At 43.2% G+C, this 15,013-nt stretch overlaps 1 protein-coding gene across 4 annotated transcripts in view; it reads right to left on the reverse strand.

The window, feature by feature from the left end:
- Positions 1–312: 312 nt before the first annotated feature.
- The window catches only part of LOC147711698 (mannose-binding protein-like), a 271,707-nt gene continuing 257,006 nt past the window's right edge, over positions 313–15,013 (reverse strand). For all 4 annotated transcript variants that reach the window (XM_086922418.1, XM_086922415.1, XM_086922417.1 and 1 more), the window contains one exon: positions 313–5,739. In XM_086922418.1, coding sequence (XP_086778544.1) covers positions 5,348–5,739 — 392 coding nt within the window. In that variant the 3' untranslated portion in view covers positions 313–5,347. The remainder of the gene's footprint in view (positions 5,740–15,013) is intronic.

Consider the following 15,013-nt stretch of genomic DNA (forward strand, 5'->3'; position numbering starts at 1 on the left):
ATATTCAGCAGTAAAAGACAAAAGAGAAGCTAATATTGACCAACTCATGATCTCAAAGTAGAAAGACTTCTCGGGTTCTGTAAGACACACATGAAAAAAGAACACCAGCTCCTACATGCATGAGAAATGTACTTGTAAGTGCACTGGTACTGACACCACAATCTCTTAGTAATGTCATCAAAGACTTTTCCTTATTAGACATATGGGCCTATGTTGGTTGGCATGAAGTATCGAAAGGGAGAAGACATCCCAAATACATGTTTAACGTGTGAAGCCATTATGACTCTACCATAAGGACTAGGAATTGCCAAACATGGTTAAAACAATTTTATTTTGGATTACCAATCAATCCAGTATATAAACAAACCAATTATAAGTTCAATAAGTATAGCAATACAGCAGATAAGCTGAAATAACTCAGTAAGTTGAGCCGTAGTAAAATGAGGTACAGAATTGTGATAGCCACACAATAAAAAAAAAGTTAAACGCAAACAGGTGTTCCATAAAGATTCTTCTGTATCACTTCTAAAACATAGGTCAAATATAGGATTATTTATCAAGGCTCTCTGTTTAGGAAGCATTGAAGGTGTCAGCATGATCAGACTTCAGTAGAAGTTTTTGGAAAAGAATACATTTTTTGCATAAAGCTTCACTCTGGCAAGAATAAGGTAAGCAGAGAGGTCTGACATCTCGAAGTCTAAAGGGAATCTGCCTTCTCTAACTGTGATGATGGATTGAACCCAGATCAGTTGACTGGGGGTGAGTGCTTGCATTGTTCAACACTCCGTCCATCATCCCCTTTCGTTTTGCTTCTCTAACTGTAAGAACACCAATTAAAGTAACAGGAGATTCAGAAATATCCTTAGCTCCTTTCACACCACCAGGAACCAACCAAAGTGTTACTTGTGGGCATCGGCAGTTTCCCTTCAGTTTCCCATTGCATCGAAACTTGGAATGTAGTTCTCAGCCTTGAACATCTCTCTGTCCTGGTACATGATGACCATAAGTCCTATTTCTATGAATATTTCTCAACGTTCACTGCCAAGTTCTTCCCTCCAGGCCTCACCATCAGGAGTCTAATACAAACAATAATCCTTTCTCTTCCTAACGAGAATCATGATAATGCACCTGTAAAGAAAGAAACAATATGCTGGCAAGGCAAAATGCATTTATATTGAGGCCTGTAGTCAGGCTAAGTTAATTTAGCAGTTAACATGAACTTCGAATACATGGATATACATACAAATTTGTAAAAGAGTACATGTTTACATGTTTCAGTTAAACATTAGTATGCATGTATACCAATCTCTTATCCCTGCAAGAATTACATTTCATTAATGCATTTACATGATTCACACATGTTAATGAAGTTAAGACACACAGTGAATATAATGTCAGGTATGAGTATATAATTCCATAATTGTGACATACAAGGGTGGAGCCTAAATAGTACTGCTCTTAATCTCATTTAAAAATAGATTTTATGAAAGTGGCATCGTCTTAATCAATCAGTAGGCAGAGAGTAGAATTTGGGAGCTGCATTTCTTCAAAATAATATGAATTCAGATTCTTTATAAATGCCTTTATTTTGTTTTTTGATTTACACTAATCTGATTCATTTATTGGTATTTGCCTTGTATAATGTGATATACAGTCATTTGGACTTATTGATCTCTGGAACAATTCCATGAAAGAGGAATAATCTGCTGCAATGCCTCAGGATAACACACGTTTGGTAAAAAGATTCTACCTTCAAACTCCAAGTCATTTTAGGGTATGTTTCATTGTCAAGAATTAAAGGCGGGTTTTTACATTTGAAGCTTCATTAAAATCTGATCGGAATAATGTCGTGTGATCTCTACTCTGATGATTGATGGGCAATAAAAACACTTATATCAATTACAGTAACTTGGGCGCTCATATGGATTCCTTCTCCAGCACTCCTAGTTGGATCATAAGAGTAGTAATTAGGTTGATAGTAACAGTGCACTCTTGTTGGTTACTCCTCTATAACTTGTGGTTGTACTTTTGAAGAGTATTTACCATGGCTTACTGTACCCAGTGCATGCTTTTGGATTGCTCCGCTTTCACTCCTGAATGGACACAGAAAAGGCATTTACTATTCCTACCTGTAACAATTTTAGTCTTTGGGTATCTCTGTCTCTTTGATTGATATAATTTAATACTTTCCCTAACAACCTTAACCAATGCTTTCCTACAGGTTACTATGCTGTCCCTCCTGGGGGTAGTCTGTAAAGCCTTCACCGCTCTGCGTAAAAGTATGCATTTGCCCGATGCGACTAATCATCAGCGATTATGGCTGAATGTAAACCACAGGAGCTGGTGTTTTGGCCATAGCATCCATGGAATATGTTCTTATATTTTTCAACCTACATTTGCAGGTTGTTTAGGTTTAATTTGTTTTGTGAGTCTGCATGCCTGATCATAAACTTAGGGCTCTATTATCAGTGTATGCATGGGGCATGACCCAATATTTTGTTACAGTGACTGTCTGAAACAAATGGTTATCTGTTCCTCATTGGAAGATTGTAATGAGCATTTCTCCTGCTGCTTGCAAGCAGATCATTTTCGTGCGCGGTTTTTCTAATGCTCGAACACTCCCAAGAACCAGATCAAAAGTGGTGTACAAGAAAAGAGCTATTTAGAGAAACACATTTGTCCCATTATTCAAATAAGGTAAGATTCCAAGGGCCATATGTATGAAGCAAATTCACATTCGCCAAATGGTATGTATAAAAGAAAATCTGGTACAAAACAAGCAATTGTAAAATTTGCAATTCCTTATTTTGCAATTGCATTTAAGGAATCACAAATTTTAATATTCCTTAAATGCAATGTATGAAGCAACAAAAAAAAAAGCAAAATGTCCTTAAGGAATCGCAAATTATCACCAACTTCAAGTTGGTGGTAATTTGCGAATTCCTTGAAAAATGCACATTTTTGCATTTTTCAAAGTGCCATGTGATGCACATACATGCCCTTAGGGCATGTATGTGCACCACATGTGCACCCATGCTTATTTCAGGGGTGCAACAGGGTGTCCTTTGGACACCCCTGCACCCTTGAAATTATTCTCAATTTGCAATTCTCAAATTGCGAATCGCAAATTGAGAATAACTTCCAATTCATTCCTATGGGCCTTCTGGCCCATAGAAATGAATGGGAAAGTATTCCTTAATTGCGATTCGCAATTTGCTAATCGCAATTAAGGAATACTAAGAATTCGCAAAAAAATTGCGAATTTGTACATACATCCCAATTTGCGATTCTGAAATAGCGATTTCTAAAAAATCGCTATTTCAGAATCGCAAATCAGGTTGATGATACATATGGCCCCAAATGTCTAATCTCTTTTTAAAAAAATATTTATATACCTGTCTGTATCTTCATATATAATGTTGTCTTACAAGACAACTTTAATGTCATTATTAATATTGTGGTACATAAATTAGTTTTTTTAGATCTGGTCAGAATCAACCCTGGAAACCGCTGCAGTCTGCTAAGATCCATCTCTGTGAGGTCATGAGTTTTGGGATGGCCTCTACAAGGGTCAAAATCCCAGAAGAGTACTTGAAGAAGAAAAAAATGTGAAAAAAAGAATAAAAACAATACGATAAAAAAATACATTACTTATGCAGAAATTCATGCAGGATGCTGTGAAAAAGAATATATATATTTTTTCGTTTTATGTAGCGCGAACTAGACCCAAAGGTATCAGAGTGCTTTACATGTGCACCAGTTGCGTTACAGATGGATACATTCATTTTTTTGTTAGGCACGGGGAGAGAATGTGATTTGCCCAGAATCACAGGGTGTTGAGTGCCCCTGCCGAGACTCGAACCCATTTCCCTATCTCTGAGGTCACCCACTCTGGCTGTTAGGCCACATCTTCTTCACATCTTCTCCACATCATTATGATATGACACAGGAGAATTATTTATAAACATTCCGAATCGAAAGGAATATTTTAGATATTTTGTGGTGAAACCTATTAAATGGCTAACTATTAATTCATAGTATTTATAGACTGAATGATGTTTTCATCATCTTCCATTGAAACCCCTATAAAAACGTAAACCATAGAAGGTCGATTCATTTTGAAGTGATAATTAAATGTGGAGAGCTCAGTTGAAGACAATGGTATAGATTAGGATCAATCATAGATTTAGGAATGCTACCAGGCACATCTGGTTGGTAAAAGTGAACTGGAAGTAGAGCTGCCTATAATTTTGATATTCAAAGACTGCTATACTTAACATAAGCACTGTGGGCCTTATTGTGAGTTTGGTGGATGGGTTACTCCATCACAAACGTGACAGATATCCCGTCCGCAGTATCACAGGTTCCATAGGATATAATGGAGTAACCCATCCACCAAACTCGTAATCAGGCCTTCTATCTCTTTTTGTCCATACTTATGTATAGTGGCTTTAACTACATAGTGAATTCCAATTAATTTTCGCATAAGTGGATACGTAAATTCTAAATGTCAGTTAAAATGAGATATATAAGATAAATGGAGCTCTCCTGGCTTTAATATACTATTTATTACCATTTCAGTGAGTGGCTAGGGCCAATGGCTCACTGAAAATGATCACTCACAGGGACCTCAATTTCCTTTGCCTCCTTCGACAATGGTAGTAAATTGTATATTAAATTCTATGCCTCTGCACATGTGGTTTATGGTATTGTGTCTTTTCATACACATTTTCTTTAAAAAATCATTTAACCAATACCAAGATGCAATGGATTAAGTTTGTGCTGTGAAGTAAAACAACAGAAAATAACAGAGGCCTGATGACTATTAGCTGATTTCTTTCCGTTTAAGTCATTTTAACATTCAATGAGTGAAACACTAAGGGCCTCATTTATGAAGGCCTTGCGCCACCGGTGCGTCACCTTTTCCCATGTTAAAAGTGACGCAAGGCCTTCATAAATAAGGCCCTAAGCACTTTAATCACCATGTTAGTTTTACTGCACTTTGGTCAAAGCATGCAAGGTAGCCATTACTCTAAAGTAAACAATGTCTGGATATGCACTGATTAGAACACTTTTTTACATGTTATTGGATCACATTTATCTTCACTGGCATGACAAATAACGGCATATTTAGATACATTAGTGATACGTTTTTTCTAAGGCCCTATGGATTCAGCTATTGTTTTCTACTGTTACTATTTCATGCTATCTATTTTATAGTTTGTGTTTGTCTGCAGGTGATTTAGTAGAAACTCAGAATAAGGTATTTATTAGACATAATATATTAACGATTTGACTTTTGTTCTCCAAATGTAATCCAGAATATGGGTTATGACATGATGACAAATCAATGAATATAAAATTCACAAATAATGAATTCAGTGTCGCTGCATGGTGCATCGTTCCATTGGCCATTGGCAAGCAAGTGCACACAGTCCTCCAATCCTTTGTCATTATTAGGTTCACCACGATCCCATTTTGCGTATGTGATCTGTCCTCCACCTGAGTACCGGAATTTGCCTTCTTCCTGCAAGTCATCCATCCCAAGGAATACCCGTTTATTAGTGTTGATAATGATTTCATGAAGTGCTTGATTCTCTGCCTCATTTCTTGGCGTGGCAAGAAATCCTCCTGCTTGCAAACATATCGCCTTTCCTGTCTCGTAATTGGCTCGTCGGTCACTTGACACAAATGTTTTGCTACCCCCTGTCTTCGTACTCCCAGTCTGGAGAGCTGAAACTGCAAAGGGGAATATACAGGTAAATACAGTTCTTCTAAGCAACAGATTGCATAGCCATCACCCTTCCTGTCCCGTTTAGTTTTCCCTTCACACCCCGATTCAGTTCTCAGTGTAGAGAAATCCAATGATTATACCCATGATTAAACACACCTATGTGACAAAGGAATAATTGAGACTCAATGACATGGGGAATGAGATAATCCCCACAGCAGCCTGTGAGTGACTACTTCTGGGTCATCAACTTTGCTGCTATCCCCACTGGCTGAGCCAGATTGGCATGGTCCTTGATGCCCTCTATCACCTGTTCCAGTGGTCAAACAACAGTCACAATTGTTTTGAAATGGGCCCCTCACACCTTGTACGTCGGTATCAGTGTACCTGCCCCACCATTGATAGCCACACCCTTGGTTTTGTCAATTTCTGCCTCTAAACTGATTTAGACTTGTATGCCTGTGAGCTCAAAAAATTAGTTCTCTTTACTTGGACTTCCCATTTGTTACTGGAGGCAAACAAGATAATATGTTAGAATGTACAAGAGAGCTGTGTGAATCAGGGAATTCGGTTTGGGAGGTGCTGTCCCCTGAATTGAATTAAGTGATGTAAGTGTCATTTACTGCTTGTCATGGTAATGCCTGAAAATAGGAGTGGGGTGTGTAATCAGGGGTGGAACCCAGGCCTCTGCAGTCCATGTGCCACAGGGGAGCCCCATCCCTTCAGGGGCCCCCAACCCTTCAAAGAGCTTTCATCCATACAAGGCCAATAATTAACTGTGAGACATGGGAGACTCAGGGGCCACTCTTCACAATATGAGGGGGCTCCCTCATTTTGCATTAGCCATTTCATGCATTTTGCACCACAAGCAAAATAACTTGAGAATAGACAGAACTAAAACAAAGGTTAGTTATTACTTTGGTTGGAAAATCTATAAGACAAGAAGGTGTTTAGGTGCTACCAATATGCAGGTAGAAAAAACGTATAGTTATTTCAGAGTGTGGTCTGACAGTATGGCCTTTCATATGGCCCATAGAAATGAGCTGGAGCCAAGGGCGAGTGAGTTGAGATATAGAGGAATAACAATATGCCAGAAGTTTCCAAATTATCCTGCTAATGGAAAGTATGGCCCCAGTGCATCATACCTAGGTCACAAAGCAGTCACTGTTTATGTGCAGTGACAGGTATGTAAGCCTCGAATAATATTTACTCTTCAATGGTTGTACTAATCCATCTTAGCGCTAATAGACTACTCAATAGGAGTCGCTGAGTTCTGCTCCATAAATAGGAACGAGGTAGGGTTCTCTTTGCTAACCCTACTGAAGGGGTTGTAGATGGATGATTGCCTGCAAGGTACACAGTCAAAATATCGAATCTTTAATTTCGACTTACACTTATATTGAGTTGCTAATATCGAAGGGACAGAATATCGATGTCCAGAATATCGATGGCCAGAATATCAACCCTAAGGTAAGTAATATCGAAATTACTTATATCGATAGCATATATATCGATGTAAGTAATTTCGATTTACTAATATGTGTTAGAAATTTTACTTAAGTATTTAAATTAATTGTTATAATATGTGTTTAATATGTTTTTATAAATAAAAAAAATATAAAAGTAAATTATATGTTTTACTACCAGAGCGGGTTGTGGGTTTATATGGGAATAGGGTGGGAAGTAATTTATTTGTAATTAAATAATTTTTTTTAATGATTAATTTATTTTGCAATTAAATATTAATTGGCAATGAATTATTTTAATTAATTAATTGATTAATTAATTGATAATTTATGTATATTTTTAAGTAAATTATATATTTTACTACTGGAGCGGGTTGTGGGTTTATAGGGGAATAGGGTGGGAAGTAATTTATTTGTAATTAAATAATTATTTTTTAATGATTAATTTATTTTGCAATTAAATATTAATTGGCAATGATTTATTTTAATTGAATAATTGAATAATTAATTGATAATTTATATATATTTTTAACTAAATTATATGTTTTACTACTGGAGCGGGTTGTGGGTTTATAGGGGAATAGGGTGGGAAGTAATTTAATTGTAATATTAATTAATTTTGGGTAAAGGAGTATTTTTAGGGTTCAGGGTCAGTTTTCAGTTCTTGGGTAAAGGGGTATTTTTAGGGTTCAGGGTCAGTTTTCAGTTTTTGGGTAAAAGGGTATTTTTAGGGTTCAGGGTCAGTTTTCAGTTTTTGGGTAAAGGGGTATTTTTAGGGTTCAGGGTCAGTTTTCAGTTTTTGGGTAAAGGGGTATTTTTAGGGTTCAGGGTCAGTTTTCAGTTTTTGGGTAAAGGGGTATTTTTAGGGTTCAGGGTCAGTTTTCAGTTTTTGGGTAAAGGGGTATTTTTAGGGTTCAGGGTCAGTTTTGGGTTTTTGGGTAAAGGGGTATTTTTAGGGTTCAGGGTCAGTTTTCAGTTCTTGGGTAAAGGGATATTTTTTGGGTTCAGGGTCAGTTTTCCCTACTGTTGCACCCTCTGGAGTGGGAATAGTAATTATTGTTAAGTAAGTATATATTATATATGATTTCTTAATATTATTATTTTTTATTAAATATGTATTATTATTATTTTGTACCATTATTAAATATATTTAAATATGTTTAAGTAATTTATAAGTAATATTTACAGTATTTTTCATGTTATTTTAAACCAAGAAAAAAAACGATATATTTGACAACGATATTTTTAACATCAATATTATTTTTTCGATATTTTGGTACTTACCATGTTGTACATAGGGCGTCGATATTCTTGCAATCGATATAATTACGCCGATATTTGTGTAGGTCGAAATTCTGTCTGTCGAAATTCTGTCATAGATCCTGCCTGCAAGTGCAGCAGACACTCAACCATGCTTTCGTATTTATAGGGTGAAGAGGATTATCTGGACTCAACCGGTCATGGGCTCCTATGAGCCCTAGAAATGGAAAATGAATGGGAAACTGTAAACTTTCTTTACCTAGATTTCAAACACAGTGTAAAAAGACATTTAAAAACATCTCACACAAAAAGGATACTGCCTCCCTGAAAGCTAAAAGAGCTGCTAAACGTGAGCCGGCATCAGGGCCAGACTGGGAATTCAAAGCAGCGCTCACAATTTTCTTGGACTAGCCCCTAGGGATGTACTGCCTTGCCCAGGAGGCTGGAAGTGTTGATTGGGGGGCAGCTGACCAAAGGGCGATCTGCCCCTGGGCAGATTGGGAGGGTGGTGCAGTCCAACAACTGCCATTTTGTGTTGGTCTATATAATAGCCCAAAGATATCCCAATGCCTATTTAGGGGTACAATTTTGTCTACCAGCCACCATTTCAGGTTCAGGTGACCTGGTGGCAGTTGATGAAGCAAACTTTTAAAATTAATTGTGTTTTTGTTCGCTGACTTGAACTTCCATAATTAAATAATAATATTAATAAGTATTGCATATTTTGTATTAATTCAACCTAGAATAATGTGCAATTCATAAACACGCGGGATTAATATTATGTGCTCTTGTTGCATTTGTCAGTACGTTCCAATAATATATTCATTTTGTCTTTTCGTTTTGTCAACATTAACTGCGGCTGATTAAATAATAGCATGTGTTTATTTTTAAATGTGCTATTGTCTATGTTGTTTCTTTAGTGTGACAAAGTTTGTTAATTTTTATGCTTAAAGCTAGGTAACATAAACTAATGTGTTAACATTAGTGAAGGGGGGGGGTAACAGAATGACTTTCATTTCTCAAATTAATTGATGTCTTGTGTTTCCTTGCATACTAGAGTCTCGCTAAAGAGGCCTGAGGCCTGTTTTTAAATGGATGATTACTGAAGTCCTGTCATGACGAGCCGTGCACAGCAGAGAATAAAAAAGAAAAGTCTTTTGTTCATCAACTTTGAAAAACAAATACGTGGAACTGAACTGTGCAGGATGTGCCTCGTGTTGTATAATTTTGCCAAGGACAGGACATAGCGGAAAGGCCTAAGCTGAGGAAGCAACAAACTGTTATTCAATGAAATGTTGCGAAGATCCTCGGAAGCAAATGTCTCACGTAGACAATGGACAAGGCCGCTTTGGAAAAAATATGAGTTAGAAAGTGAAGGCGATGACTTCATGGACTGACGGCTGTCAGCCAATCGTTTTGCGAGATGGTTTACTAATTGTATTCTTTTAGCTAGTTTTAGATAGAGAAAAGGTATAAAACTTGGCCCCTTGGGAGGAGCTTTGTTGGCTCGTTCCTGTGTTCGTGAGATGCTGTCGGACTTTTGACTCACATAAGAGAACTTTGATCTTTGATTTTTCTCTTAGGTTCCATTTATTTAGACAGGGAAATAGGGTTTAGGGAATGAGATATTTTTGCTTAAATACTCTTCAATGCTGATTTGATTTAAACTGACAGTCTAATGTGCCTTTGCTAAATAATGATTGCTTATTAAATGCAAAAAAAAGAATTAATATTTTGAATATGCTCTTTCTTGATAATAAAGTTAATAAAATAGAATTGAAATGACAAGCTGGTCTTAGTTATTTCGAGCCAAGTTACCATTAGTTAATACATTGCCTAGGTGGCTTAAATAAATGTTCATATTTTTATAAATGATAATGCAGTTGTATAAAAATATAAATAGGTTTGTGAATAGATCCGATCAAATAAGCCACATGATTCAGTTGGTCAATTTATGTCTCAGTCATTTATGGGCCTAGTGATGAATTTATAAATAATGGTGAGTATTGTGGTGTAGATTTGTGCTTATGAGACAGAATTTCTTTTGGCCCACTGGTTCACTGGTAAACCTTAACAGTGGTTGTTTCTTTGTGGGTCTTTAGGCGTTTCTGGCTAATGTGTATGGAAATCCTCTTACCATGCCTAGCAGGAAGATGCTGGTGGCGGAGGCGACGCGTCTCCTGAAAGAAGCTGGCAGGATGGATCTGGTGGTTGAGGAGGCTCCACCCTGCCCAGCTTGCGTACCTTGTCGGGCTCTATGGGGGTGGCAGTGGCAGTGCTCGTGCCTGCGCCGCCAAAGGCTGGATGGACAGTTAGGCCCGTGCCCCATGTGGTGAGTTTTCATGGCCGCTCGGTCCTCAGGAGAGCAGCTGTATTGATGGCGTTGTCCGGGCCTGCAGTGCATCGCCCTTCTGCTAGGTCAGGGTCAGAGTGGGGGAGGAAGGGGAGAGTTGCAGGTGGTTTACCTGATCCTGTTGGGCCGGTGGACGGCCTGTGCGCAGAGAAGGCGGAGGACACGGCCAGACCCAGGAGAGCATTGCAGAGGGAGGCGGACTGTCAAGTATGAGGTGCGCAGATAGGGCCATGGGTATGAGCAAGGCTAATAAGTGGGTGATATCTGAGGAGCCCCCGCCTTTCCCAGATATGAAAAGGTGAAGGACACGAGAAGACGCGTGGCCAAAGTGGCCCCATTGGTAACAAGCATTGATGACGGGAGAGAGGAGGAGGGTGGGGCCGGGTGGGGGGAGGTGCCTGAGGGAGCGGGATAGTTGAGGGGGAAGGGAGTACACAAGATGCTGGTGTGGAGGCCATGACATGGAGCTGGATTGAGAGGAGGTAGGGGCAGGAGGGGGAGTGCCAGCCTGTATTCAGCTGGTCTGGAAATTTTTGGCCACTGGGAGGGGGCACAGGAAGGGATGGGGGGATGGTGTACTGCCTAGATGACTATTTAGGCATGGGTGGGTCCCTGAAAGAGGGGAGTACGGGCCAGGCAAAGGAGGGGGAGAAGACCCCACGGGTGTGGGATGGGGGCTAGGAGGGGCCCAGCTTCTGCCTTAGTGGCGGCTATGTTGGATTGGAGTGCTGAGGGCAAGGACCTGGGGGAAGAGGAACTGGGGAGCGAGGATTTGGGGAACAAGGATTTTGGAATGTTCAAGGGAGGCTGGTCTCTTGGGTGAGGGTTAGGGTCGGGGGTTCCCCCTGGCGGTATTCATGGGGGGAATACATCCTGGGGCTTAGGGAGCAGAGAGGAGCAGGTTTCAGGGTGCCAGCACACCAGTCCTATCTTCTTTATTTCAGGAGTTGGTCCTTGGCTGGCTTAAAAAGAACAACTAATTTAGGAAAATTATTGATATGAGGGTTGCTGGAAGGGTAAACCACTGGCAATTAATACAGTTCAGCTGTGAATGTACACCCTGAAAGACAATTACTCAGACGATACAAAGTATGTATTCAAACTACACCCACAAGTCTTTTAATTAAGAAAATTAATCATTCAAAGTTCAGCACATACATAAATCAACAAGTAAAGATATTACCACACAAAAGTAATGAAAGGTTATTCAAACAAAAGGAGAAGGTGGTCCTCGTGCTAGAGAAAGAAGGAGTGAAGATCAGAAGGTTTAAAGTTACACATTGGGGGGGCGTGGTCAAGATGGCGGCGTGAGAGGTCCCGCATCCCGAGCGCTCCTCCGTAAATGCCCTGCCCGAACCGTAATAATAGCACTTCTCCCCCTCACGAAGCTTTAGCAAGGGCAGGAGACTGTGGTGAACCCCCCTGACTACCAAGGGAGCTGAGGCGGCCGCTCCCTGAGCGACGGTGACAGGAGAGGGACGAGGCCCTTCATGGCAAAGGGCGCCGGAGTGGTGGCAAAGGCCACGTGAGCTGGTGGTGCACAGAGAGAAGTCCCGGAGGCGGCGGTGTCTGGAGCAGCCCTGGGGAGCAGCGCTGACCCCTGCATTGCCTGCTACCGGTCCTGGCGGCCCCGCTGCTGTCTTTGAAGGGCCGCGGCCCGAGGCGGGTGACTGGCGGTAGCCCGGCGGCGGAGGTGCGCCCGGAAGCCAGCGGCACCAAAATCGAGGCCGGGGACGCGGCCTAGTGCTGGGTGCGCCCGGGCCTGCCCGCGTGGCACTGCTCGGCGGGCGGGCCTTCGGAGCGTCGCAAGGGGACAGAGAGAGCACCAATGGGACGATCCCCTTACGGCTGTCCGTTCCTCCCCAGTGGCCCGGAGAAAGAGAGAGCCCAGGTGGAGTGAGCGGAGAGGCCCGAGACCGGTGGCCGAATCGAGGGGCCTAGAGCCAAGTGGAGGTAGAGCGCCGGACCTGTGCCAGGCACACCAGGGGCCCTATAGCCTCCAGACCCAGAGCGGCAAGCGAGGTGAGGAGCAGCGGGGGGAGCCATAGATGGAGTAGCGGCCCCACATCGACTCCTTAGGCCGGCGCCCGAGGTGGGCAGAGCAACAGAGGATCCCCAGACGGGGGCTTTAAACTTGGGGCCCCGGGGCGGTCGCTTGTGCCCCACAGCCAGCCCAGCGGCGGGGAGGTGCACCGCCATCGGGGACAGGCACAACCACAGTCAGACAGGAGGGCCCGAGTCCAGTTTCCTTGGTGGGGGCACGGCGGCACGGGCGGCCTAGTCTTCTGGCGCCCAGAAGAGAGCCCCACAATACCCGAGGACAGCGCAGCACTGTCATGGCGGGGGCGGAGGAGGTGGGAGCCTAAGAGCAGGGGACACGAGCCCTTTCATACCCCTCATCAGTGCGGCTGGAGCTCCATAGGGATCAGGCTCAGGGTGTACCAGAAGCGACCAGGAAAAGTGACCGAAGCAACCCCAACGCACGTGGCGCAGGGGTCGACTGGCGCCGGGGACCCACCCGGGAGCCTGGTGGAGAGAGGTGGCTGAAGTGCTCTATACCCTAAAGGGAGACACCCAATGGCGGGCCAACGCAAGAAAAGGGACTGTACCCTCCAGGAGATGCTGGGCAAAGGACAGATAAAGGGGGACAGGAGACATGCATCCCGGGGGCGCTCAAGCAGCATACTGACTCTACGGAGGGCGAGGGGCCCATCACTAAATCCTTCCTTGAAACTCTCTTTAACTTCCTCCGAGATGACTTCCACACATTAAAACAAGAGGTCGCCAGGGAGGCCTGCGCGATCAGGAGGGAGGTAGATGGTCTGGGGGAACGGGTGGCCACCATCGAGGAGGCAGACCAAGCATGCAGTGAAGAAATGGAGCAGCTACAACAGGAGGTATTGCGTCTGAAGGAACAACATGTGGATCTACAGGCACATGCAGAGGACTTGGAAAATAGGTCCAGACGGAATAACATACGAGTCCGGGGGTTCCACCTAAAGAAGAGGGGACGGACATCACAGGATATTTGCAGGCCCTCTTCCGGGACATCCTGGGGGAGCCGGCAGACTTTGAGATCAGGATCGACAGGGCGCACAGAGTGGGACTGGCGCATCGGGCGCCCGCCCCCCTCCAGACATCTTAGCTTTTTTGCCGGACTTTCCTCTCAAGGAGCACATTCTTAGGGAGGCACGAAGTGGGCAGCCCCTGAGGTTTCGAGACCACCCAGTAGCACTCTATCAAGACCTGTCGGCGATCACACTTCAAAAATGCAAGGCCTTCAAAGTCGCCACGGACTTCCTTAGAAGCAAGAGGTCCCCTACTCCTGGGGGCACCCATTTCGCTTGATCTTTAAATGGAACGGTGCCTTGCACCTACTACACTTCCTCCAGGAGACATGTGATCTACTTGGCATTGTCCAGGCGGAGGAGGACAAATCACCAAAATCAACCCGGAAGCCCCCCAGGTATGGCTGGCAGCAGGTCACTAGGTGGTGATCACCAACGGCAAGCATGAAACCGGACGCTCACACCATCAAGCTAGAGATGGTCAGCGCCATCCAGGAAGTGGCCAAGGACACCACGTCCGCAGACTGATTGCTTTAACAGGGGAGTACTTTCTGGCTTTGTTATGGCAGGAGTCGGGGGGCAGTGGGAGGGAGCCGCGGGCAGCGACGTGGCTGCACGTTCCCGTAAGTACTTTACCACAGCCCTGCACTACTGGAGGGCCAGACTGGTACTATGCTTGCTTGCCGGGGCATTGAGTTGGGGTTAAAGGGGGGGCCAGGAGGGCAGGGACAAGCTGGGGTAGGAGATGGGAAGTGGGGGGTCAGGGGGAGGGAGGGGGGTCAGAAGGGGTGGGGGGAAGGGAGGTGGCTGGATGGGGAGAGGGCTGAAGGGGGAGTTGGGGGTGGGAGGGGGGGAGTTCCGGTTGTTCGTTGGATGAGAGTTCATTGGTGGGGTGGGTACCCCTCTGTCCTCCCTTTTTGCAGCTTTCTTTTCTTTTTTTTGCTACTCACGAGCTCCACAGCACCCCCATGTCAACATTGGAAGATGAGGACCCACTCCAGACTTAAAATACTCTCCCTCAACGTACGAGGGCTGAATAACTCCATTAAGAGGCGGGCGGTCCTGTCCCTGTTAGAGCACTCCACAGCCGACATCTGCCTCCTCCAGGAAACTCAGTTACTGCCCAAAGATCAGC

Source organism: Lissotriton vulgaris, chromosome 5, assembly GCF_964263255.1.
Source record: "Lissotriton vulgaris chromosome 5, aLisVul1.2, whole genome shotgun sequence".
Classification (NCBI taxonomy): domain Eukaryota; kingdom Metazoa; phylum Chordata; class Amphibia; order Caudata; family Salamandridae; genus Lissotriton; species Lissotriton vulgaris.